This window comes from Lepidochelys olivacea (genome assembly GCF_965140295.1).
Source record: "Lepidochelys olivacea isolate rLepOli2 genome assembly, chromosome: 5".
NCBI classification, from domain to species: domain Eukaryota; kingdom Metazoa; phylum Chordata; order Testudines; family Cheloniidae; genus Lepidochelys; species Lepidochelys olivacea.
Window position 1 is genome coordinate 30,901,629 of NC_140415.1, and position 27,979 is coordinate 30,929,607.

Sequence of the window (27,979 nt, forward strand, 5' to 3'; positions counted from 1 at the left end):
AAGCTTTTGTCAAGGTCCCTCACCAAAGGCTCTTACATAAATTAAGTTGTTATGGGATAAGAGGGAAGATCCTTTCATGGATTGAGAACTGGTTAAAAGACAGGGAACAAAGGGTAAATGGTAAATTTTCAGAACGTAGAGGGGTAACTAGTGGTGTTCCCCAAGGAACTCAATCCTATTCAACTTATTCATAAATGATCTGGAGAAAGGTGTAAACAGTGAGGTGGCAAAGTTTGCAGATGATACTAAACTGCTCAAGATAGTTAAGACCAAAGCAGACTGTGAAGAACTTCAAAAAGATCTCACAAAACTAAGTGATTGGGCAACAAAATGGCAAATGAAATTTAATGTGGATAAATGTACAGTAATGCACATTGGAAAAAATAACCCCAACTATACATACAATATGGTGGGGGCTAATTTAGCTACAACTAATCAGGCGAAAGATCTTGGAGTCATTGTGGGTAGTTCTCCAAAGATGTCCATGTAGTGTGCAGCGGCAGTCAAAAAAGCAAACGGGATGTTAGGAATCATTAAAAAAGGGAGAGAGAATAAGATGGAGAATATCTTATTGCCCTTATATAAATCCATGGTACGCCCACATCTTGAATACTGCGTACAGATGTGGTCCCCTCATCTCAAAAAAGATATACTGGCATTAGAAAAGGTTCAGAAAAGGGGCAACTACAATGATTAGGGGTTTGGAACGGGTCCCATATGAGGAGAGATTAAAGAGGCTAGGACTTTTCAGCTTGGAAAAGAGGAGACTAAGGGGGGATATGATAGAGGTATATAAAATCATGAGTGGTGTGGAGAAAGTAAATATGCAAAAGTTATTTACTTGTTCCCATAATATAAGAACTAGGGGCCACCAAATGAAATTAATGGGCAGCAGGTTTAAAACAAATAAAAGGAAGTTGGTCTTCACTCAGTGTACAGTCAACCTGTGGAACTCCTTACCTGAGGAGGTTGTGAAGGCTAGGACTATAACAGGGTTTCAAAGAGAACTGGATAAATTCATGGAGGTTAAGTCCATTAATGGCTATTAGCCAGGATAGGTAAGGAATGGTGTCCCTAGCCTCTGTTTGTCAGAGGTTGGAGATGGATGGCAGGAGAGAGATCACTTGATCATTACCTGTTAGGTTCACTCCCTCTGGGGCAACTGGTATTGGCTACTGTTGTCAGACAGGATACTGGGCTGGATGGACCTTTGGTCTGACCAGTATGGCCATTCTTATGTTCTTATGTGTGTGTTCTCAGAGTAGTGTAATGTTGGCATCAGGTGTGCACTACTCATTTGTCCAAGATGATAATGAATTATTGTACAATGCTGTGATGGAGGAGGAGGGAGGGTTTTTAATCCAAGCTGTATCTTCACCATAGTATCTGAGCACCAAGAAGTCTCAAGAAGTAAGAGGTGTTCAATAGTGTACAGTTGGGTACATTCGGGAAATGGGGTGGACACCGGGAAATGCACAGTCATCAACTGCTTAATCTGATTTACATATTCAATGTGTCTTAGTTTCAGTGGAGCAATGTAAATAAACCATTCAGAGATCACAATTTTGCATTAACCTTGTCCTCCTTAGGTCTGACTAGTTTGCTGGGACTGGGCATTGCAGCTCCTAATTCTGCATTCCCACAGATGGTGACAACGTTTGGTTTAGCTGGAATAGTAGGGTACCACACGGTCTGGGGTGTGACCCCTGCTCTTCACTCTCCACTCATGTCCGTGACTAATGCCATCTCAGGTAGGTGACTACCCTGCAGCTATGTGTGTTGTCTAGAGGAAATATTGGGTGCAGCTATGATATTTTATGAGCTTTTAGTAGCAGTTTAATCCTCTGTATTTAAGATGCCACGGAGCCAGTTTTGGTGCTATTCCAACTGAACCTTTTGCCATAAATAGCAAAGATAACAGATTTCATGTGTAGTTCTAACTACTGGTAGCATTCTTCAAAGAGAATTAGTTACAAATCTGTATAGGCAAACATACTGCATATTTTTAAAAGCAATTAGCCATATAACTGGGTTGTCTTTTGCTTGGGACATGGTAACCTCTTTCCTGCATACCATACCTCTCCCTTCCAATCTATCCAAAATCCTGCAACTAAAATCATCTTCGTCTCCTTCCTTTCTGGCAGGCTTGCTGCTCTCTGCTTCCCTCCCCTTCCACATCACATTCAAGTCTCTTAGTCCTCACCTTTCAGGTCCTAAACAATCTGTGTTTACATCTCTGGTTTCACTTCTTCCTACTTCCTCTTTTACTCGCTTCACTCCTCTTAAGCCTCTCTCCTTCTCCTGTTCTCATCTTCATGCCTTCTTCAATGTTACGCTTTTATACTTGGAGTGGCCATCTTTCATGTTCCTTCTCAAAACTCACTTCTGGAAAGTCTCCCACTAATGACCTCCATGAGGTTTAAAACCCGCTCCTTGCCCTTAAAAAATTACACCAGCACTTGAGCTAGTCTGAGTCTGAACAGCTTTGTCTGCTTTTCCTGGACTGTAAGATCTTTCAAACAGGCCATCTCCTCTTAATGTTTATACAGCACCATACAGAGTTGCAATTACTGCCATTTTAATAATGAAATTAGGATTGACAGTAAACTGGCCATCACTTTGGAAATAACGGCTGTTCTCAGCCCTCATGAACAACAAAACAGGTCACATTTGTGGCCTAATAACTCAGCCTTTCATTTATAGATGTACAGCCAGTGCTGCTTAAGTTAACATTTAATGTGTTATATTCCAAAAATATATTGGTCTGTTACTTTTTACTAATGTGTTCTGTAGCACACTGGGATAGTTTTTGCAGTGAAATAAAATTATTGGCAATCTTAATTCAGAGGGATTAAACTACAGTAATGTGTACAGTGTTTGGCAAAACTATAATCAAGTGGTGTCTATTGATTCTTGAACAGAGATCGCTGCTTGGTATATAATCACCTGTTTATATTCAATAACTTACTTGTATCTTTTTCTAATAGGACTGACTGCAGTTGGTGGGCTGGCATTGATGGGAGGAAACTATTTCCCTGAAAGTACTCCTCAGGGTCTTGCTGTGCTTGCCGCTTTTGTGTCATCTGTCAACATTGCCGGTATGAGCATGTTAACTTTCTATGAACATGAATCAAAATGCACTGTGACCACAGTCCATTAATGCCTTCCACTTTTGTAGTGGTATAGATTTAAAGGACTCTAATTTAATTTATGGATTGGAATCACTTAAAAAGCAAACAAGCGAGTATGGTTGTTGACGGTTGCATTCTTGTGTGCCCCTTCTGTGATGTGACTTTCTGTTGGAGAAAGTCTTAGGACACCAGTGGTCCTTTATAGTTTAATCACTTTAGTGATTACATGGAATACATGTATTCCTCTGCATCGTGAGATGGTATTGTATTTGTCCATCTCCCTTCTTTCCAGTTCAAAATTGTGGCCAATCTACAAAAAGACTCATAATAAAAATAGGGAAAATAAGTCTTTCCACTATGTAACATGGAAGGTCACCTGACTCCTTTGAAGACTGTTCCTGGCTTGGACTGGGAGGGAAGGGAGCAAGCATAATCTCCCTTCTGATACCTCTGTTGGTAAAAGTTTTGACATGTGGTTAGGGTGTTGGTGGCATAAACAGAGGACAACCACTGCAGAATTTTCATTGGAAACTCCAGTGTGTGTCAGTGCATTTCTGTCCCACAGTAGAGAGGAGAAGTACGATACAGGCATGGATGATGAGTGGTGTGATCATCAATGAGCTATGCTGCTGAACAGGTCGACAATTGAGAGTAATGGCAGATGGGTAGGCCACCTTGCAAATCCGTGTGGTGTCCTACAGATCTTGGTATCTGTCTGTGGTTTCCAGCCCACCAACCCCTCCCTCCAATTGGATGAATTTCCTGTGTAGTCTAAAGAAAGTAGTTATATATGACTTTAATTCTAGATACCTGTATACTGGCTGGTACACCAGATTCCAAGTTTTCCAAAGCCCTTACTCATGTCCCAGTGGTTACTAGGATTAACGACATTTTTTCCTAGTAGGTTGGCCAAGGCCTAGTTTCAGCTTTTTTTTTTTTTTCTTTTGTACTTTGGCAAGGTGGCTTTCTGGTTACGCAGAGAATGCTGGATATGTTCAAGCGTCCTACTGATCCCCCTGAATACAATTACCTGTACCTGCTCCCTGCTGGTGTCTTTGTAGGGGGATATGCAGCTGCTCTCCAGGGTGGCTATAATATTGAACAGGTAAGAAGATCCTTCATTTTCTGTCATTTGCTGATCCAGCTTTCAGCAGGTCTCTTTCCCATTTGGCAACTGGTCTTAAAGTACACAGTGTTCAAATCACTTTGATCAAACAGGTTTTGAAATAAACCTGCAAAAGGAACTGTATCCCGCTGTCCTTCATCTCCCACCCAACTCTTTCTCAAATTGCCTCTAGCGTTACCTCGTTATTTATACATGTGGTAAGATGACATGGGCAAGGGATCAGAACCAGGCAAGACAAGGTCAAACGACTTTTCTGACATTTTGCAGGTTTGTAAGTAACTTAAATGCCAAAACTATTGTAGCATTAACTTCATTGTGGGAAAGGAAAAAATACACTCTGTCGGTCTTGTTCCCTTTCTCCCCCCACACACTGAATTGCTATTCTTTCAGCATTACTTTCTTCTCTGTGCTTTGCCATGCTTTCCACTTACTGGGAATGCTTCACTCTTCAGTTTACATTATGAATTCCCTCTCCCCTTTACCTGATGGCTGGGATATGGAGCTTGTCTGTACGTCAAGTACAGGCTTTTAGAGCAAGCATCCACTGAGTGCTAGTGACATGTCATACTTTTCTGTTGATAGGCTTTGGAGGGCACAAACTATTAATGGCTTTTCATCCTCTGCTTATTTCCACACAGGCAGCCAAGTGTTAGCTAACTCCATGAGCTAGCTCCAAACCTGCAAATGAACCCTGGACATTGACTTTAGTTTTGCAAAGTTTCTAAATAACAACCTCTTTAAAATATCTTTATATTTCTAAAATAGCAGCAGGGTTTTTTGCATTATGAACAAATCTCTTAAAAACGAATAGCAGAAATAAAGCTTAAATGCTATTGAAATGAGTGCTCTAGCAATACCTAAGAACGAAATAGAGAGCGAAGAGTTTTTTGAAAATTTAAAACAAAGGTAGGAGTTCTTTTACCTATGTCTTAAAACTTTACCCCACAACAAATGTGCTTTACAAGGGACATGTAGAGGGATGGGATTCTGAGCTAAGGCCATGTCTACAAAGATTCAGCCCAGAAGGAATGATAAGAGAGAAGGTCTTAAAAATAATCCCATTTCTCACAAGGTAGAATATCTTATTATAGTGCTGCTTGTTCAGATTCAGATCATACTACTTAAGAAAATGGAAATAAATTACCTTTTATTTTTTGTGGCAGTAACAATCTAAACTAACTTTGTCACGGGGATTTATAACACAGTATTTTACAAACACCAATTTTATGCTATTTAAATGATTATTTAAATGTATCCATGTAAGCTAATTTTTTTTCTTTTGTAAACAGGAAGCCAAATGTATCATAAGTAAACATCAACAATTGTTTCCATGCCCATTAGGACAGTTGAAGCAAAACTCCTCAAATTTTGATTTAAATACAAGATTTTAAAATGACCACAATCACATTACAGCAACAAATTTGCACACCACAGGAAAATCTCTAACTCCTCCTCAGGAGCGTTGGTTAAGATCAAATCCACCTTTGTGAACCATCAGCACTAAAAAATCTGTCTTTCACATAATGATCAGAAAGATTTTAATGTATATATGTGTGTTTCCATTATTTTAAAGATGATCTATCTGGGCTCAGGCTTGTGTTGTGTTGGTGCTCTGGCTGGTCTGTCCACTCAAGGAACTGCTCGCCTGGGTAATGCTTTGGGTATGATAGGTGTTGCCGGAGGTTTGGCGGCTACTCTTGGAGGCCTTAAACCATCACCAGAATTGTTGGCTCAGATGTCAGGTGCAATGACCCTTGGTGGCACCATAGGTGAGTACAGCACCATGTAAAAGTCAGTTTTATAACTTACAAGTGAAATTAATAGCTCATGGTTACATGCCCACTTTTGATATCTTTACTCTAACTTAGCGCCTATAGAGTGCTTTTATCCTTCTATCAAAGCAGTTTACTCTGGTGGGATGAAAATTGTGATCCCCACTTCTCAGATAAGGAGCTGCCTGCTTACAACAAAGTACATTTTACCCACCCACGTCCCCCTGCCATAGTAACAAGTGGGATACCAGTCCTGCTGCAAAGCTCAATACCAAGGTCATTAATGAAGATATTCAATGAGATCAAGTTCAAAGGCTGATCCTTGAGGAACTCCACTAGTAACCTTCCTGCAGCCCGATAATTTACCTTTCAGCACAACCCTTGGTGTCATGTCTTTAGCCACCCACCTCACAATTACTGTACTAATCCCAATTTTCTCCGTTTTAACTAATAATTTCCCATTTATTACTGTATCAAATGCCTTGCTAAAGTCCAAATAGATTAAATTTACTACACTCCCCTTGTCTAAAAAAAAACAGTTATCAAAGAAAGATATTGGGGTAGTCTAGTCTGGCACAATCTACCTTTGTTAAACCTTGTTGCATTTTATCCCTTTTTCCGGTTACCACCAGGTCTTTAATTATTATTTCCGTCAAAATTTGTTCTGAAGGCTTGCATACTATTGAGGTCAGACTAATGGATCTGTAGTTGCCCAGCTCGCTCAGTAAGAAAATTAAGGAACAGAGAGACTAAGTGATTTGCCCAAGCTCACACTGCAGGTTAGTTACTGACTGAGAAACTGAAATCTGGTCTCCTGAGTCTAGTCAGATTTCCTCTCTTTTTAGACTATGCTGCCGCATATAAAAGGAATACTGACTCCAGTGGAAGCTTCTCAGGTGGCTGTTGTCTAATACTAATAAATTTCTGATTTTTTGATTTCCTTATTCGTACAATGTCCCCTAGGTACAAAATTACTGACATTACTCTATTGAACAGAATACACAAGCTCATGATCACATAAAACAGTACCTTATAATATTTTAATTCTTTGTCTCCAACTCTTACCAGGTTTGACAATTGCTAAACGCATCCAGATTTCAGATTTACCTCAGCTAGTGGCTGCTTTCCATAGTTTGGTAGGTTTGGCTGCCGTGCTCACCTGTGTAGCAGAGTACATGATTGAGTATCCTCATTTCGCTACTGATCCAGCTGCAAACCTCACCAAGATTGTGGCGTATCTTGGCACATACATTGGTGGTGTGACTTTCAGTGGCTCCCTCATAGCTTACGGGAAACTGCAAGGTGAGTGTTGTCCATATTGGCTAAAAGCAAATTTTAAAATTTATTTTGTTTTTGTCATTGACTCTCACACTCATTCAATAAACTGTGTGTGTGGAGTTAAAAAAAATTCTGTTTTACAGAAAGTGTATCAGGTGAGTTAATATAGGCTTAACTTGAGGGGTTTTTTAAATGCTGCCTTGCACTTTTTAAATGTGTTGTGTAGTGCTTTATTTGTGGATGATCTGCGTTCAGTCTCCTTATGGACAGTATTTCTCATGTTAATTAACAAATAATGTAAACAATCCCTAGCCCACATTATCCAAAACTTAGTACTGCTTTGGATTTCTTTATTTCATGTACTGTACATGCTTGCTGTCTGGACATAATTTTCTTTTACTGAAATTTATTAAAATTAAAAGTACATTAATCATCTGGCCAAGTAGACAATTTAGGGTGACATCATGGCCCTATTAAAGTCAATAGGGGTTCTGTCACTGACTTCCATGGGATTTCTCACTTAGAGTACAGATTTCTTTTACTAAATCAATTGACTTCGCAAATGTTACATGACCCTATTTTAAACAGTCAAATTCATTAAAGTAATCTTATTTAGATGCATTTCTGCCTACATACCAAATGAAATCTGTCTCTTCTTTTTACATTTATAAACATTCCTGTGATACATAGGATCTTTAAAGATTCACCAACACCTGATGATTGTTCTGTACCTGAAGTACTAATTCTTCATTTGACATAAGTTGATTGCTGTGGAAGTGATTGAGTGAACACTTCAGTGCATAGGTACAAGAAATCGAAGACCATGTCCATACTAGGGCACTCTAGCTAAAAATTCTCACCAGTGCTAACCAATGTTCCCTCTAATTTTTGACAGGCCGTGTGCGCAAAAAATTTCTTATGTGCAAATTTTTGTGTGTGCGGTGTTTCGCCCTGTGCGCGGGGTTTAGGATCTGTGTGTACACGCACAGCTTAGAGGGAACAGTGGTGCTAACCCTGGTATAGCTTGTAGTAGCACTACTGGGAATTTTTAGCTGAAATTTCTCTGTATAAACAAGGCCTCACACAGAAGGTGGAAATAGAATATACAAACAAGGTGGTTTGCCCAGATAATTTCTCTAGTAGAGTGCTTTAGGAGGAGGCAGCTTTTCCTTGCTACCTCGTGAGCTCAAATCCTGAGTTGCCTGCCCCAATCCACCATCTCCTCTCCCTTTTCACCTTCGTAGTACCATTGATGGGACATCCTTGTTTCCATTACTGAGCCAGAGATACCAGAATACTCTTCTTTGTTCCTAGCACTGGAAGACTGCCCTCCCCCGAGATTTCTTGCCCTCCCCCGAGAATGGTCCTCCTTCTGAATAAACAGGCCTTGACCTGTGATAGGAGATGCTCATTGCCCGAGTTCCTCCTGTTTGCTGGGTGAGGTGCTGCAGTTTTTCTTGGTTCTGGCACCCCTTGTGGGTTGTTGCCCTTGCTGGATGGGTCTCCAGTGTCTCAGCCCTCTGGTGAAGTCACAGAGTCAAACTTGGGGTAACAGAAGTTCAACACACAGTCTGCCCTTATTAGGGTCTTCAGCACTGTCTTGGGGCCCTTCAAATCTAGCCCCTTTTTTGGGCCTTAGGTAAAGAGTCCAACTGGAACTGTTGGTCTCCCCTCACCATGGTCTTCACTGCTGGGCCCCTTTAAGTCCTGCTCTTCACTTGGACCTCTCAACTGAGTCTTGTCTCCTTGTCAGGGCTGAGGCCAATTCGCTAATGGCCGGTGCAGGGACCAACCCACTACTCCAGGTCCCAGCCTAGAGACCCCTACACACAGCAGCCACGTACTGCTTCCTTTGGTTTGCTGCTGCTATTTCATAGTCCTTTCCCCCTGTAGCTCCTTTCTCTTCACCCTGACCCCTGGGCTGAAGTGCTTAAATCCTCTTTCTCCTCACTGAATGCAAGTACCACCAGGACCTTTCTTCTGATTCTGTTCTCGAGCTTCATTGATCAGCAACAAACACCCTTCCTTGCTCCTCTGGTCCCAGCCAGGAACTGAACTGCTTAGGCACTGCAGGTCCTTTTAACTGAGCCTCTTGTGTTCTGTCATTAAACATACAGCTAAGGGTAGCATAAAATCCCTCCTTTACCTGTAAGGGGTTAAGAAGCTCAAATAACCTGACTGGCACCTGACCTAAAGGACCAATAAGGGAAGAAGATACTTTCAGATCTGTGGGGGAAGGTTTTGTTTGTGCTCTCCTTGTTCTCTCTCTCGGACAGAGAGGGACCAGGGCAGGAAAAAAACATCTCTTAAAACCCTACCTGAAATAAGCATCTAAGATTACAAAAATTGTAAGTAATAGCAAGTAAATGTGTTAGATTATCTTTTGTTTTAGCTTGTGAATTTTCCCTATGCTAAGAGGGACGTTTATTCCTGTTTTTGTAACTTTGAAGTTGAGCCTAGAGGGGAAACCTCTGTTTTAAATCTTTTTTATTACCCTGTAAAATTACCTTCCATCCTGATTTTACAGAGGTGCTGCTTTTCATAGAATATCAGGGTTGGAAGGGACCTCAGGAGATCATCTAGTCCAACCCCCTGCTCAGAGCAGGACCCCAATCCCCAATTTTTGCCCCAGATCCCTAAATGGCCCCCTCAAGGATTGAACTCACAACCCTAGGTTTAGCAGGCCAATGCTCAAACCACTGAGCTATCTGTCCCCCACCATTATTATTTTCTTTATTATAAAGTTCTTCTTTTAAAAACCTGATTGATTTTAGTGTCCTAAAGATAAAGGGTCTTTGCTCACTTTGTTAACCTATTGGTTAGTATATATTGTCAAGCCTCCCCAGGAAAGGGGGTGAAGAGGTTTGGGGGAATATTTTTGGGAAACAGGGACTCCAAGTGGCCCTTTTCCCTGAATGTTTGTCTAAATCACTTGGTGGTGGCAGCAATACCATCCAAGGACAAAGAAAGGATTTGTGCCTTGGGGAAGTTTTAACCTAAGCTGGTAGAAATAAATTTAGGGGGTCTTTTATGCGGGTCCCCACTTCTGTACTCCAGAGTTCAGAGTGGGGAGTGAACGCTGACAGGTTCTGATTGGCTGGCTGCTTCCCTGCAGCCTTTCTAGGTGTGGCGGACCCACCTTCATTGCGCCTTTCCTGGTGTGTGGTAGGACCACAAAGCCTTCAGTAGTCACAGAGCCCTTTTTTGTTACTTTCTGATGAAATATATGTAACCCTTCTGCCCGTCAGAGTTGGCAGCAACAAGGGCCGAGTTCAGTATCTAGGGGTTTCATTCCAATCCAATAACACTATGCAAAACCGGCTCAAGCCCCCACCCAGTGACCTGGGACAAATATATACCTCCCCCGCTGGGCGCCTCCAAGAGGCGATACTTCCCCTCTCGCAAGCACAGAGAAGCCTTTTAATAACCGAGAGAAACAATGTGGTATTATGTTGGGGAAACACCACCAACAGGATTCCTAACACAACCCATGAGCAAAAAACCCACCCCAAGCAAATTGGGGCGTGTCCTTTCCCTTTGGTTCTTGAGTCCAGCAACCCAGAATCACCCAAAGTCCCAAAAATCTCTGTCCCTGGTCAGGGCAGCCCCAGAGTTCAAAAGTTTATCTGCAGAGTTTTACCTCTCAACCTCAGTAGAGATGTGTGTGTGTGTGGGGGTGGGCTGGTGGTGGTTAAGGGGCATCTTAACGTGGTCGAAAGCTGATTGCCCCTCCTCTCCACGGGGCTCCACTCTGCCAGCTGCCCCCATTAGCTGCTCCAGGCATCCAACAAACTGCTCTGCTCTGCCAGCTGTCCCGCAAACTGCTCTGCTGTATATCTTCAGGCTCCCGCGCTACTTAACACAACACTCAGTGATTTCAGCTCTTAGTAAGTTTAGCTCTTTTGTGATTTCAGCTTGAAGTAGGGGAGCCTCAGTGCTGGTGCATCATTAGCCCAAAGTGAATTCAGCTCAGCAGCCTGTAACTAGATTCCTAATGGAATCAAAATTAGCTCTGATATTCCACAGTGGAGAGAGGAGGAAGTGCAATTAGCATGTAAGGTCCTCACCAGGGGGCCTATACCACCAAGTATTAATACTTGTCCCCAGCCTCTCTCCGTTTACTGGGTTTTGGAACCCATGACCCTTGCCTAGTGAGTGCTGCTTAGTTGATGGTGAGTCCCTCCATCATAACAAAAGGCCAAGTACAGTTCCACTGTCCTTGATTCATGTAATCAGGATAATAACAGTTTATTCCTGCCCCAATAACAGAGAAACTGGGGCTCCTACAGCAGCCAAAGTGACCATCTAGGCAGGGGGTGTGTGCCTATGCAAATGAGATCAGCCCCTGAAGTTCTTTTCTACAACCCACCATGACTCACCATCAGAAGTCAGGGTAGAGCTCATCCTGATTCTGCTTACATATATATGAATGTAGAATCTGTACCTAATTGGGGATTGGCATTGTGTGGTACTTCTGGTCCTGCTATAGATAGCACAAGTAAGTCTTCACCTCAGAGCTAGAACTGTATATGTAATGCATGTTCCTTTCTGCCTTCACATTCTCTCTCTCTCTCTAATCCAATCCAATCCAATCTGCTTGTTTTTATCATGAGAAATTCAGGTCAGGTTTACCTTGGAATATTCTGTGGTGACTGGAGAACTTTAGAAATTAATAAACATCATAAGGCACTAAAAACTGGGCAACTGAGAGGGAGGGATTTTTATTCTGACAGTTTAAACTTTGTTTTTGTTAATAGTTATATAATGCCAATGCTTAATTAACACTTCAGGGAAAGGATATATTTGTTCCTTCCTCCTGTTAAAGTCAAAATACTCATCTCTAAGGGCGCCCCCTCCCCTCCACCACCCAAAAAAAGAAGTCTCAAGCAAGAATAGATTTGATGTTCCTAGGAGTCCCACTTAACTTTGTCTGTCTAGCACATTGTTTCAACGAGTTCTCTAAAGCTCATAACATTTCCCTGGGTATTCATTAGCTATGTCTCCTCCCTAGAGATGTTACGCACAATCCAACGATACATGCTTGCATTTTTAATACAATGAGCTCCTAAGATACTGAAACTTAGTTCAGTAAAGTTTGTCTAGGAAACTGCCATATCTGCCAGTTTCTGCCTTTAACTTTGAATTTCACTTTGTTTTTGGGAGTTTTACTTTCCTTTAATCTCTTGGGGGGGACGGGGGAGTCAGCTGTCACTCATGCATTTTAGGTTTTAAATGTGATAATGTTTGATTCCAGGTGTCCTGAACTCTGCACCACTCCTTCTGCCAGGCCGGCACTTACTGAATGCAGGTTTGCTGGCCGCTAGCATTGGTGGAATGATTCCATATATGATTGATCCTAGTTATACTACAGGACTTACCTGTTTAGGTTCAGTGTCAGCACTCTCTGCTGTTATGGTAAGTCAGTGTGTCGCACAATACACAAAGTGAACAGCAATTACTGACATATAGAATTTATTTTGTTGCAATATCTGTTTTGCTGCAATATATGCTGAATGCCCACATAGCAAGGGAGCCCAGGGGAATCAGCATGTACAGAATTGTCAGGTGTTTTTTTGCCACATACCAAAATTGTCCCATCAATCTATTGTGATGCAGTGGTTATCATGCCATAAACCAGAGCTACTGTATCATGGACCCATGTGAGCAGATGAAGCTAATCTGTAAGAACTCAGGTAAGGTGTGGTTTAGCATATAGCTTTACAAGATGTGTAACTTTTGTATCCCTTTAAAATGTAAAATATTACCTTTTTGCTGAAGTATGCTATATCATAAGCTACTTCCCACCACATATATTGGACACCTCTGCTGTGATGCCCTGGTAAAAACTGTGGTACTGGAGTGGAATGGGAGCTAGCGTGGGACTTTAAAGGATCTGAAATTAGGCCTCGGTTCAGCAAAGTACTTACACATATGTTTAGTTTTGCTGAATCTGGGTCTTGGTGAGGACAAAACTAGTTTACTGTGCTGAATTATCCTTCTTGCCTTTGCTATTTTGGGCATTCAGCACCTTACAAATACCTTTTAGTTCACTTTAAAAATAAATTACAGTAGAATTTGAATTCACCTTTTTAACTCAAGTACTGTATCACGAATTAATGGAACTATTTACAAATAGGATAAAATAAAGACGATCAAGAGAGACCTGTTTAACGATGCCACAACATATTTATAGAGCTTCTACAAGTCTCTTTTTTTTTTCTTGGTACATCAGCAGCATGGTTTCTCTTTGAATTGTAAACCTGTTGCTTTTAGGGATATAATCACTTATTTTTAATCAAGGTCAGTGTTAACAAAAGACCTTATTTGTGAAGCTGTGTAATGTGTTTTTTCTGTCTAATCTTTGAAGGCAGAAATTATCAGAAATCCTATATGTTAATCTCTTTTACGTAGAACATACTTGAGTGTGTGGATCAAATCATTTTGGGATCTAATTTAAAGCTTTTTAGTAAATATCTGCAGTAAAACTCACATCTCTGTTGCTTACAATTTGTAAGGTTATGCTGAAATGTATATATATTTTTTTCATCTTCAGGGTGTCACTTTAACAGCGGCTATAGGAGGTGCTGACATGCCTGTAGTTATTACTGTACTGAACAGTTATTCTGGATGGGCTCTGTGTGCTGAAGGCTTCCTGCTTAACAACAACTTGCTGACCATTGTTGGCGCTCTCATTGGTTCCTCTGGTGCCATCCTCTCTTACATCATGTGTGTGGTAAGAATTAAATAGAAATTGTGTTCATACTTGAAGTTGTATTGCAAAATAACTGGGGAGCCATGCTCAGAATCTGCACTGGGCAGGGAAGGGATGTAGGCAAAACTGCTATGACCTGTTAATGCTGTTTAGAGACTGGTAAATTTCTTTATGGTCTTAATTCAAATTGTTGGATTGGACAGACTGAACCTTTTGTGAAAGTAGAAGAAGCAATTCAAAGATCAAACATGCCTGACTTTTCTGCAGTTCTGAAACACTTCTCCTTTATAAGGCCCCATTTCAATAACCCTTCCCTAAGCAGCAAAGTACTGAAGACTCTGTTTTTAATTCCCATTGACTCAGTGCTCAATTCAAAGTTAAGCATGCTCTTAAATGCTTTGCAGAACTGGAGCCTAGGAATCTGATACAAAATCCATTGAAATCAGGGAGAGTCATTCCATTGACTTCAGTGGGCTAAGGATCACACCATGAATACCTAAGTAGTCTGACTCCTCAGACTTGAACATCTTTGTAATCTTTATCCATTAGCAGTATAAATGAGGTTGAGACTTGTCTGTCTGTGTTCACAGGAAAGCCTGTTTTCATGAGTGAACTCAGCTATGAACCTTTACAAAGCCTGTAATGTGTGTGGTTCAATCTGATGATGGCTTTACTTACCATTTGAGTTAGTAATCTACAGTCCTAAGTGATGTTAGATTGGTTTGTTCAGAGTTTGATGAATATGAATCTCCACTGGGTGGCAGCAGATGCACATTAGTCTGTTATTTACAAATCTGGAATAATGTTAAGGGTTTAAGTTTAACCTGTCATGTGTAATCCTATTTTAGTATTAGTAATGGACTGTGCTCCTGGAATGCTTCCACACTAGTCTTTTTTTCTTCTTTTCCTCCAGCCCTTCTCGTTTTCTAAGCGGGATAGATAGCAGAAAACTGTGTCCTTACTGTGCAACAACTGCCATTTTTGTCTGTTTCCACTATATAATTTTCAGACCTTTTGGTTTCTCCTCCAACTCTTGCCTTCTTTCATATCAATGTTGCCATCTGTTCCCCTCCTGATATTTCCCTGTTACTAACTATGACTGTCTTCCATTACTCTGTTCCTGTTAAATTAGAGTTGGTATTGTGCAAAATGTCCTGTATAATTTAATGTGAACTTTTGTTTAAACTGTTGCTCAAGAAAGATAAGTAAAAAGGTATGGTATGCATGGCCTGATCAGGTCTGTACACAGGGAAGTTTGGAGAGTACGGGCAATCATGTTATATTTGCAAACTTTGGAGAGTTTAGCTTTTAAGATGATATTCAGTGACTCTTGTACTGTTTTAACCCAGTATAGATAACAGTCAATCAGCATAACTGCAACTGAGTTACTGAAGTGCAATAAACACAATAATGTGGTGATATTTTTCAGCAGGTGTCAGTTTTCTACCTTCCCCTAAGTAATGGACTTTGTTCCATGTTATGAACTGCCTTCCAAAATGTCGCTTTAAATGCATTACTATAATCCATGGGACTGAACAGCTTTTATTCTTCAGCAGCTCTATAATGAAAAAGAAACTTTACTCCCATGACCTGGTAGGCAAAGTCAGATTTAAGATGATATAAACTCTTTTATAATGCAAACATGACTCAAACTGTGCCAGTGAAACAACTTTCTTCTCAATGTGACTTCCATCCAAAACAATATATTTATTGAAATTTATCTGTTGCAGATGAGGAGGTGTTTGTGGAAATTTCTTAATGGTTGAAAGATTCATTCTACTGGATTTTTAATAACTTTTTTATGATTAAAACTAACTTAATCCCAAGAAACATTCCAGATCTCTTAAAGTTTTTATAAGACATTCATAGATGAATCTGCCTGTTGTGCCTTGGACAGGGTGAGTTAAGGACAAAGTTTTAACCTCCAAACCAAAAAAGAAAAACATCTTGCTGTTAGAGCCTTCTTGTTACTTGAATGGTTTCTTTTTCTTTACAACCTTAACACAGGCCTATTTTCTTAGAAAGTTTTTGCTTTGTTAGGAGAACCCCCATCCCCTTTGCTTTTGGTTTATACCTATAGATGGACAGGCTGTTCAACCGTTAACTAATATTTAAGCACTATGCAAATTGCCTGTCTGTGGAATGCACGGTGAAGTTTAGACAATAAGAAGACTTAACTATTCTGGTAATATCTTGGGGCACTGTCTCCTTTTCTGATTTCGTGGTGTTCTTGCACAGTGAGGTATCTCTTTCCTTTTAACTTCACTTGTAAAGACCTTCCAAGTAAAGTACAAGCTTTTGGGGTTGGCCTGTGTATCTTTAGGGAGCTGCTGCTTCCCCCTCTCTCCCCCCTCCCCCCAAGCTTCAACAAGACTGGAGGTTGCTCTATATCCTGCAGGATCAGCCCCTGTGTCTTTAAGGCAATTGGGTTTTGTTGGGATCATTCTCCTCTTTCCAGACCACATTACCTGGCAGTTAGCCACTACCGTGCAATTGCCAATAAATTCTATTTTTCTCTTCTTCTTCCCTTGAAACAGGGGGGTATTAAAGCGTCATAGCATACATCCAAAATTGTGTATTACTTATAGGTCTCAGAATGGGTCTGATCCAATGCACATTTAAGTCAAGGGAGGGATTGCCATTGACTCCAGTGGGCTTTGGATCATGCCCAACATCTGTCCTCATGATTTGTGAAGTGCTGTTACCACATCACCTGCGAACAAAGGCCTTCCACTTGTAACATCCTTGTCTCCCTTTCTTTGTTCTTCTGACAGGTGTTTGAATTCTCCAGAGTGGCACATCTTCTAAGGCTGTAGCAGATTTTGTTTAAACACTTAATTTGACACTGTACACTTTCTTGTGGGTTTTCCTCTCATTTGTATGTATGCACATTGACATCCGTTCTTATTAAAAGATTTGGTCTGGGCTATAACCTGGCATGGTGCGCACACTCTTAACCTAAGAGCCAAGTTATTTCCCTTTTATTCCCCTTTAAAGTTTGTCAGACTGTAATTACAATGAATTTTGCCTATTTCCTGATAGTACCTGAATATTTTGGGACCCTAGCTATTAAAAAAGCATGCATCATAGTAGTTAGTGTCAGCTAGAGGTTCTTGTTGTCAGTCCATGAAACTAAATTCTCAGGAGGAACAGCTTTTTCAGCTAAGAGCTCATGCTTTTAGAACTCTCTTTTTGGTGGTCCACCAATGTCTGGTTTCGGTCCTCTTCAGTTCCCTAATGCATTGTTTGAGTTAGTATTTGGTTAGCTTGGCTTGTGTATTTTGCTTTGTTCTATTTTATTTTTCAGCTTGAAGCTGTGGTGGCAGCGTATCAAGCTACCTATAAGGGCCATTATCATACTATGGTTTAGAGATTCTATGGTGACAGGAAGAACTGGTCAAAAACGAGGAACATCTTTTGCAGAAATTTCATCATTCCCACCCCCAGAGCCCCTTTATTGTTGAAGTGTCCATTTTTGTTGTTGTTGTCGAAATGTTTTAATTTCGGGTAAAAAAAAAAATTTTTTTTTTAAACCATAAGAGTATTTTCAGAAAAACATGATACAGAAGAAAGTTTGCTTCACAAAACTATGTTTCTGTTATCCTTAGATTTAGTCATCACCTTGTTTTTCAGGCCATGAATCGTTCCCTTGCTAATGTCATACTTGGTGGCTATGGTACCACTTCAACAGCTGGTGGGAAACCTATGGAAATTACTGGTACTCACACAGAGGTCAACTTGGACAATGCAGTTGAAATGATAAGGGAGGCCAATAACATTATCATTACTCCAGGTAAGAGGCAGTGACAGTGGATATTGTAAGATACTAGAGGGACGTAGTCAGGTTATAAATCTTCATGATTCACAATCGTAAGAGGGGACAATGTGGTTTAGTGGTTAAGGTACTAAACTTGGAGTTGGTAGTCTTTAGTTCTGTTCCCAACTTGGCCACTAGCCAACTGTGCAGCCTCCTTGAGCAAGTCACTTCAGTTTTGTGTGTCTTGGTGTCTCTTCCTACCATTTATCTAGTTTATTTAGTTCGTAAACTCTTAATGTCTGAAGCTGTCTCTTACTCTGTACAGCCAATACCTAGCACAACAGAGTTATAATCTTGGTTGTGGCTTTTAGGCACTATCATAATACAGCTAGTGGTAGTAATTAAATTTCTGTACCGTGGATTATTAGAACTGGAAGATTTTGTGGTTCTTCTCCAGTAACTCAAGGTTCTATTGTTTGGACTGCTGATAAATATCTAAATCCAACCACTGAGATAATAAAAATCCTGAAAACACTTTACATAGGTTTTATAAAACCTTTTTTATGGCCAAAAACATGTAGGTTTTGTATACTTCTGTAACAGAGTATCCTTTTAAAGAGAAGTTGGTCATTAATTATATTTCAAGATTTGTTTTCATTAAACCACATGATGCCAATGGCTGCATTGGACAGTATCTTACTATTAATTTATAAAACTCCACCAGCACTCTTATTATCCTTGTACATATGCCGTTCAGGCAAATACACTGTTTCATAAGAGTTACCTTTGCTTCAAACAGGCACACAGATGTATTTTTTTGGTGTTTGGCATTTGTTGCTATCATTGGTACTTCCAGCACTATATTACTGGAAGAATGCTGCTTACAATTTATGCCCTTGAGCGTTTTAAGGGTGATGCATGTTGCTCCCATGCATTATTTCTGTACAAAGTTAATGAAAGTAAAAGAATTATATATCCCTAAAGGCTGCATCTGGATTTGCATTGTAGATATCCAAAATTTGGTGGAAGGTACGAGTTTGAAGGTATGACAGTAGCTTCTTCACCAGTTTTTGGCTATTTTTGTGTGAAGCCTCCTGTTCCAGTACAACAAAACAGGATGTATGTTTCTGTAAAACTGAAGTTTACCATTTGTAGATTAGTTGTCCAAACAGATGTATTGATATCACAAATGTAGTTCAGTCTAGAGAGCAAAAAGAAGAAGAAAAAATTAGGTTGTGCTGAAACCCTCATGAGTAGTTGTGATGTTTGAGTGCAGCTTTTTTATGGTTAGAGGTTCTGGTGTCCACAAAAAGTAAATGAAACAACTTTTCCTACTTCGAACTCGAGAAACAATTGTTTAAGTAAGGGGAATATTTCTTTCAGGTTATGGTCTGTGTGCAGCGAAAGCTCAGTACCCCATCGCTGACCTGGTGAAGATGCTGAGAGAACAAGGCAAACATGTCAGGCAAGTACCATTGTGATACTTGTGAGGGGGTGTGTGTGTGTGTGTGTGTGTGTGTGTGTGTGTGTGTGTGTAGAGGGAGACATAACAAAGGATTTTTGATTGTATGAAAACGCCCTAGAAGTCTGTCTTTTTGCTGTCACCAATTATGCTTCTACTGATATCCGAGAACGAGCTAATTAGAGGAACGTTCTAGTCTTATCAACCTACCAAACAGTCTAATAATTTCATGATACTGTTTAATCACACAGGTATTGGTGCCATTTATTGACTTCAGTGGAGTTGCATCCATTTATGCCAGCAGTTAATTTGGTGTTTGGGTACAGCAGTAACCCTTTATCTTTTTAAGCTTAGTACTACTTTGTTTGGTTTCTCATGCTGGGCTCCATCCTTACAAGCAATGGCGACAACACTCTTTAACCATTTACTACTGTTGCTCAATATAAGTGCTCATGACATCTTTGGGAAGTTGAATCTCTTTTTTTATATTCCCCTTCTCTTGGGAGTATCTCTCAAAGAACAGTCATTTGGTTTTCTAAAGACACAACACATGAAGGAGACTTCTGTGCAGGAACGTCTACTTCACTGAAATATAGTACAGAGTCCTGTTCCCTAACTTTTGCTTCACTCATGCTTCCCTATTGCACAGTCACTGTCTTCTGGGGAGGTTTAAAGTAGGAGAGGATATGGCTCTCTTGGAACTCAGGAGTGGCAGGAAGGAAGGGAAGGGAGAAAGAAGGGGAAGGGACTGCTAGGAGAAATCAATCCAATACCAGATGGAAGGATGTTAAGGTACCTCCCCCTGAGGCAGCAGTCTTCACACCATGAGTACAGGCTTTATTTTCCTCAGGAAACTTAAGAATGAAATCCAGAGTAACTGATTTATACTAATGGAATCAATGTTTACAGTCTGAGGAGCCAATAAAACACACGGTAGTGGCCAGTAAAAACACAAAAGGTGGGCAGCTCTCCCTGGGTGGCTTTATTTACACTAAAAAGGGGGTAAAAAGGCTTGCATTTAAAATATTGGGTAAATCTCTCTCTCTCTTATGAAGGCTAATACATATAAAAAAATTCTACATTTCAACTTTTTCTCACAACCCACTGAATGTCGTCCGTCATGTCTCCCCTTCCCCCCCCCCAAAAAAACCCAAAAACCAACATGTTATGAGTTAGCTAAGAATGCAGAGTACTTGATGGCAAATTCATTTTTAAATGCACAAGTGCTAGCAGGCTTTCAGACACTGGGGTCCTTTGGCAACTCTGGTGATGGGGTAGGAGAGGCATACAGAGCAGCAGGAGTGCTTGGAGATCTCTCAGGAACCCCTTAGTCTATGTCTAACAGTGAAGTGGTATAGCCTGCTCTAAACTGTGGCAAAAGGTTTCCTTCTCAAGGACGTCTAATTCTGAGGAGGGCAGATCAGGCAGTCCCCTCTGTTAAGATTAGCTCTCTGGTCTAGCGTGTTCCTAAAAGTCCTCGCAGGGTCTTTCTGTTGTCCGTGGCAGAGACTAACTTGCAAAGGATACACTGAGAACTCTGCATGAGCCTTCTAGTCCCTTTGCAGCTCACCATTGGACTCTCCCAAATGACAGTGCTGCATCATTTAGTCTTTTACACCCCATGCCCTTGGGTGTAAAAGCACCTAGCTTCTGATTTATTTAGAACGTTCCTGGTGTCTGCCCAGCCCACCGTGGCTACTTTCTGAAGAGATGGGCTTTTGTTGCCTTTGTAGCTCCAGTCATAAGAATTTGGAGGCCAGGTTTTTTTCCTGAAGTTACTGTTGCAAGTTGGACTATAGATTTTCACATCCATATTTACATCAACTCCTCTAGCTCTACAGGTAAAGGCTGGAAATCAAAACAAGTGTTACTCTATTGGGGTAAATTCTATGGAGTGTACGTTACAGAAAGGGGAAGTAATTCACAATGAAGCTAACAAACATGAAAACTTTAGTCTTTTCCTCCTTCCTTTCTCATAAGAATTAGCTTTCCCGTGCTTTCAATACCTGCCATGTCTCCATCGCTAATTGTTTTGGAAACTATTTTTTAATTATGGTAATTTAATATCTTAAAAATTAGTCAAGTCTCAGTTGTCATATTGAAAAAAAGATACTCTGACAGATGCTGGTTAACCAAACTCATTCTCTAATTTCTGCATGTTTATTTTAAGTACATGATGACTTTGCTTTGGAGTCAATGTTTTAGCAATTAGTGTGTTTTTTTCTTCAATATTTTCCACATTCATCGAAATGATATTGATAGTACCTGGCAGTGTTTGTAGTATATAATTTGATGGATAAGAGTACCAGTTAGTAAAATTTGTTCATTAGCAATCACCCAAAATAATGCACTTCTGTGTAGCAGTTTAATCTGCATGTAGGAAAGCTGAATGAGGCCCCTGCTGTCTTTCTTTCCCATGGCAATTCTTTTCATCCCTTATTTTCTCACCACTAGTGGAAGCTGGTTGCATAGCCAAATTGTATTAAAGATACTGAAGGCCCATTAGGCATGTAACAAAAGAACCTCATTTTGGGTAATATGATGACAATATCCTGTTCTTTCTTTGATTTTTCCTTTTATGGCTTCTGTGTGGGCTAGCTTCCTTTTTCATAATGATATAAAGTATTATTGATTTCACCTTGTATGTCAGCTTTGTATGGGAGAAATATGAATGAAGCTTTGTGAAGTAACTGGATTATATTTAAAATGAGTCAATTTCAGGAAGAGATTGCTGCAGTGGTTACCTAGTATTTTAATGAAATAAATCTGTATTTACAGTTTGTGGTAATTTAGGCCTTTCATCACTTTGTGGAGCTCCCACAGTGTTCATTGAGTGCAGCTGCTGTCCCTCTGGTTTCAGTAGGTCAGAAGTGCCTCAGGACCCAAGCACGCCCAGCATCCAGATGCAGTGACACACACACACACATCCTCTGTGGCTGAGTGCCAGCCTGGACATATGATTGTCATCAGTTTGTTATGCCCATGCTGTGCCAAGAAAAATTGCATTTGTCATATGGTCTTTTTTTTTTGCTTCATGGCTCATGATTGATTCAGAGACACTGTTTCCTTAACTTTGCCTGTAGTCATAACACGCTCAGTGAAGAGCATAGATTATGTAACATGATGTATAACATTTTATGACTAAGTCTTAAAGTCGGAAATACAGGAGGGTTTGCAAACTTAAGTCTGCTTTAGTTATTAAAATGCATTGCTAACATCACCACTGACTTGAAATGCTCTTGCAGCATATCGCATATTAAATCTATTAGTAGAATCATGTAAGAAAACTGCATGTTATCCAACCTTCCTGCTGTCTTTTCCTTTCTTGTTATTGACTGGTAGAGCTACAAAAAGTGTCATAGACTGGAAGGTTCCCAGAATCCATTCCCAGAGGGAAGACGCTTGGTCTTCAAGCAGTTTTATTCTCTTTACCTTTGTAGTAGCACAGAGCTGTCATTGAAGGCTCTCCATTTACCATATATCTTGAATGGTTCACTACAATGCATGTAAAGGCGTGATTCTGAATTATCTTAATGCACTTCAGAAATGGATCAAACTAATTCAGAATAAGGCATTCTTAATCTACAGCAAAAGCATCCACATAGGGAGTTAATCAGGAATAGCTAGTCCACTTTAAATTCATACCCTACCGTAATCTGAATTAAATTCAGTGTAGGCAAACCCTATAAACATCCATCCATAGAATTTTAATCTCTTAAATTATATATTTAATGGTGTGTTTAAAATAAAGAAATTCTCAAATACATAGCATATTGAACACCGTCTGCAGACATTCTAGATTCACTATATTTTGGCCATGATATCAGTTGTGTGACTTTATAGCCATTCTTATAGAATGTATGTATTTAAAATTTCTGCTCAAGGTGCAATAGTAACCAATTACAGTAGTTTAAGGAAGTTCCATACAAGTGCTGAAGTAGTCTAAGAAAGTGCACACACTTAATTTTAAATCTGTTGACTAATGCCACAGGCATGTGGGTTCTTTACTTTTTAGCTGCCATAATCAGTGGAATATGCAGTTGTGAGAGAAAATCTAGATTACTTTCTGAATATTTTTCTCAAACTTCAGTCACTAGATGGCTGGTCTTGCCTAATTTTTATAGGTGAATATCTTGGAAGGACTTATGTGCCAGTGTCTCATGACCTCAGGACACAAGGCAAAGCCCCTATCTTCTTTCTTAGGCATTTGAAAATGGGGTAAATTTTAAGGTAAGTGGACTTGAGTTTTTAAATTTACTTTGGTTACAGGTGTTGGGATGTAGTCAAATTGTACTGCTGCATGTAGGATACTAGGTGTTGCATTTTAATTATGCTAAGGGTTTCTGGAGCATATGGAGGGATGCCATCTTTAACTTTTCTTTACATTTAAATAAATAAAACTAATTAGTTTGAATTCTTAAATTATTCTTTCAAATTAAATGAATCTTGCCTTAAAGAGTCATAGAGTTTAATACCAGAAGGGACCCCAGATCATGTATTCTGATTTCTTGTATATCACTGGCCACAAACACCAACCAGAGCCCGCACATCAAACCCAACAACAGAAATTAGACCACAGTGTGGTCTCGTGTGGTCTGTAATTCTGTTATGTGCCACAGGGAAAGAATAAGAGGGAACAAGTTGCATCAATGCCTGATACCCTTGCAATGCCCAGGAATTGCTTAGGTGAGAGATAACCACAAAATCCTGGCAAATGACCCACACCCCATGTTGCAGGGGGAGGTCTTACTTTACTAAAAGAAAAACTGGAAGTGTTTTCTTGACTGAAAGGTCTATTTTGTAAAAATGGACAGTTTAAAATCTTTTCCAATCAGGCCTTATGCTTTGCGTAACTCAGATTTTCATGAGCAATAAACAAGTGCTAGAGTATCTGCATGCCCTTTGTACTTTCAGTTGTCATTCATGTTATCTCTCCATGAAACTGGAGTGTGTTTTTTAAGAGACTTGGCAGATGTGTATGTACTGGGAACAGAGAAGCTGCATGTGTGGAACAGAGGGCATAGAAAGTTAAAAGGGGAGAAATTGGGCTCTGTTGAGCAAGCTATCCTGTGTGTGTATAACTTCTACAAATGTTCAGAAATTAAAAAAATTTGTTGAGCAAGCTAAAATAGGCACGAAGCAGATGTAACTTACTTAGAGCACCCTATGTCTCATCAACTTTGGCATAGTTACAGAAATCCTATTTTTACATGGATGAAGTGCTCTGGGAGGAAAATTGCCGAACACTGACTCCTGTGTGTTGTGTTTAACGTTAATTCATAATGCATTCTTTTAGTGCAAACACCAGAGTCACATGACAATGAAATGATCTTGAACCACTTCTGCAATGGGTTAAATATAAATAAGCTTATTCAGGATTGAGGAAAATAGTATTGTTTTCTTTTCATCTGTTTTGAGTAAAAAGATTGACTACATTAACCGCAAATAGTAAATCCTACTCTGAAGTTCTTCAGTCCTCAGTAAGCATTAAAAATAGAATACTACTGCATCTGTAATAACATCCTCGGCAACTGAGTTTAAATTCAACACAGACAAAATTGCACAAAAAATTAAAGCTATTTGATCAGTGCAGAAAACTGGTATCCCAGGATTCCTGACATACAGTCCGTTCAGCTGGCGGGGGGTGGGAGGGGTTAATGCATCAGCACTGGTAGTGTCTAGTTTTGTCGTTTGGGAAGGCTTTGTTTCTTCACGATAGGGTGTGTACTGTAGGGGAATGCTTAACATGTGACCGTCTAGATTTATTTATAGGGCTCACATGGCATTTTCAGATTTTACAGAATCTAAACTTTCATTTTTAAAAAGGAAACTTTCTAGCCAATAGGGCTGCGAAGAAGACAGTCCAAATGTGAGCTGATTGTAACAAATTCAGTACCGTCTTCCTGTGTTGGCAGAGAGTCTGAAACAGTAACCCTTTATTCATGTCACTGAGGTGGTGAGACTGGGTGCGCATTGTACTGTAAATGCTAGGCCATCTCTACAAGTGGGTTTGACTTCTTCAGCCTAGTGTGCCCCCTCATCCCACTGCTTAATTTTACATATATGCAGAGAATATATAGACAAAGAACAGAAGACATCAGCATGTGTAAACAATTCTACCAATCAATTTTCATGAATCCAAATGCTTCTGACTTGCCCACAGAAACTAGCTTTTTCTAAAAGAAACCCATATAAAGGGCTGGATTTCAAACCAGCTCCCCATTTTATTTTATCTTTTGATATAGTTTTGCTAAAATGTATTCATGTTTTTTTGTTTTTTTTTTCCTGGTAACTCATATGGGTACAAAATTTGGGCACAAGGTTATGCCTCTGAAACTAGAGACTTGAAAATTGGGCCCAGAATTGTACCATCTGACTTATTTGAGGTCCAAAAAGAGAACCTGTGTTTTAGTACAGCACTGAGCCAACCCCTCCGATAAACTAGAGCATGGTCATGAATTTTAGTTCTTTGGGCTGAACTTGTTGTAGCCTACACGTTTTGCCAGACACGTATAAGTTCAGCAGGAGGAGATGCAAACATTTGCATAATAGAAGGTCCTTTAAAATTTCTTATTTTTCAGTCGAACACTAAAAACTTCCTGCAATTTTTTTTTGAGAAAATCTGATGTTCTTGCAGCACTGATATTAAAGACACTCGAAAAAGATACTTCTTAAGCAGTTAAAGATTATTAATAATTCTCCATCTTTTCAATTTTCAATTTCTTCCATAAAGTTTCTCTCCTGTTATATTTTTAGATATTTCCAGAATGGAATGAATGAGTAGGAAAAAAAATGGGTTTATTTTAAAACTTGTTGTGGGAGAATACGTTTGGCAAATATTTTATGCCCGTAAAAAAGCTTGTTGTTTTCAAGAACTGCTGTTGTAATGTGCAGTGAACAGGACATGTCACACCCATCGCACATGATGGCGGTGAAAACAAGAGGTTGAAATCCCCTCTGTTTATGATAAATTGAGTGCAAATCTGTAACTATAAAAATAATTCTGCAAGGTTATACAGTGTTCAGATGGGACATTTTTAAAAGTGTCCTCTTTTTCTGGTGTTTCTAGTGTAATCTCTTCCATGTTTGTGAGGAACTTGGTCTGTATTGCTTCTTCTCAGCCTTGCCATGCTCACCTGAATGGCTGGTAGGAGGATCTTCCTTTTTGAGATGAGGGGACAATTTCTCTAACTATCTGTGTAAATGTTGCCTGTATGAAATCTTTATCAACATGATCATGGTGAGTGTCTGTACACACACTCACACACTCTCTATCTCTAAATGTATATATTTTATTTATTTATTTATTTATATATTAAAAAATCTGGTTTGACAATTTTGCATGAATTTTTTCCAAGGGGTACTGGCAAGCCACTGTCATATTTGGTCATCAAGACTTTCAGAAACAAACTCCCTTTGGGAGTCATTTATATGTCTCCTGTCAAATAGATTTTATATAAACAGTTCATAAACCTCCCAAATGTGTAGTGTATGGTTTCTGGCAGTATTTGTCAAAACCTGTGACAGATGATGATCCATACCATAACTCCTCCCATCAAGCAAAAATGTTTCTTGCCCCTTCTTTTTCTTCTTCCCCTTGCCTCTGCTGAGGGAAAGTCAAAGGTGAAACTTCATTCACTTGGCAACTTACGTGTTGGTTTGGGGATCAGCCCTGGAAACAAGGTTGTGTTGGAGTATTTAATAAAAACCTCAAGCATATTTTGTTTTTTTTATTTATAAGCCAGCTTTAATCAAAAAGAAGCTCAAATAATTTTATTAGAAACTAAAGAGAATTTTGTTGGGAAATCTTTGTTCCTTGCCAAAATAGTGATGATTTTCTAATATGTTTCAAAATAAGAGTTCTTCTAATGTACTAAAAATCATTGCATTTGGGAGCAGTTTGGAAGCAACTGTGCTGCTGCACATGGTTTACATTACTGAGTGGTTGATGTGAAACTTTAAGCTGTTAATATTTTGTCCTATTTGTTTTGCTGTCCTGTATCTGATTCTAGGTATTTTCCTCTGCACCAGGATCGCAAACATTTGCCAGCTAAATATAATGTATTCTTTTTCCTTCCTGTGCAGCTCTTGTATAAAACTGGCTTCCATTCCACTCTTGAACCAAAGTTTAACGATACTTGCATCTTGTCACAGCATCTAATAGTGCTTAGTGGTGTGATCATTCAATATGTCTGGTTTTGAACTTGGAGTTCAAATTACCTGATATTCAAGTTGCCTTAACTCGACCTTACTACTGGTAGTTGACCAGATTATTCTCATTCTAAATTTATATTTGTACAGCATTAAAATTACTAATCACTATACATCAGTGATTGTAATAACTGGCATGGTATCACACTTTTATCTGTGCCAAGCAAAATATTGTGTAAGATCATAGTCCAGCGTATATCAGAGGCAGTTGATAGTGTTCTCAGAAAAGAGGAAGCTGGTTTTCGGAAGGGGCGTGGATGCACAGACCAGATCTTCACTCTAAGAAACATAATAGTACAGTGCTTAGAATGGCAACAGCAACTCTACATAAATTTTATAGACTTTGAAAAGGCTTTTGATAGCATTCACAGGACTAGCCTATGGCACATTCTGTGGGTATATGGAATTCATTTCCATATAATCAACATCATCAAAAGCTTCTATTTCAACTTTACATGCAGTGTTGATTACAGCGAGCTCAGTTCTGAATCAAAACAGGAGTACGTCAGGGGTGTGTTATGTCTGCAATC

The 27,979-nt window shown here is 39.7% G+C and overlaps 1 protein-coding gene across 2 annotated transcripts in view; it reads left to right on the forward strand.

Moving 5' to 3' along the window:
* NNT (nicotinamide nucleotide transhydrogenase) overlaps window positions 1–27,979 on the forward strand; it is a 75,018-nt gene that overhangs the window by 31,572 nt on the left and 15,467 nt on the right. For both annotated transcript variants that reach the window (XM_084628356.1, XM_084628357.1), the window contains exons 11-19: window positions 1,590–1,751; window positions 2,988–3,098; window positions 4,091–4,236; window positions 5,831–6,026; window positions 7,098–7,331; window positions 12,562–12,722; window positions 13,861–14,040; window positions 17,653–17,812; window positions 19,160–19,241. In XM_084628356.1, the coding sequence (XP_084484482.1) occupies window positions 1,590–1,751; window positions 2,988–3,098; window positions 4,091–4,236; window positions 5,831–6,026; window positions 7,098–7,331; window positions 12,562–12,722; window positions 13,861–14,040; window positions 17,653–17,812; window positions 19,160–19,241 (1,432 nt within the window). The remainder of the gene's footprint in view (window positions 1–1,589; window positions 1,752–2,987; window positions 3,099–4,090; window positions 4,237–5,830; window positions 6,027–7,097; window positions 7,332–12,561; window positions 12,723–13,860; window positions 14,041–17,652; window positions 17,813–19,159; window positions 19,242–27,979) is intronic.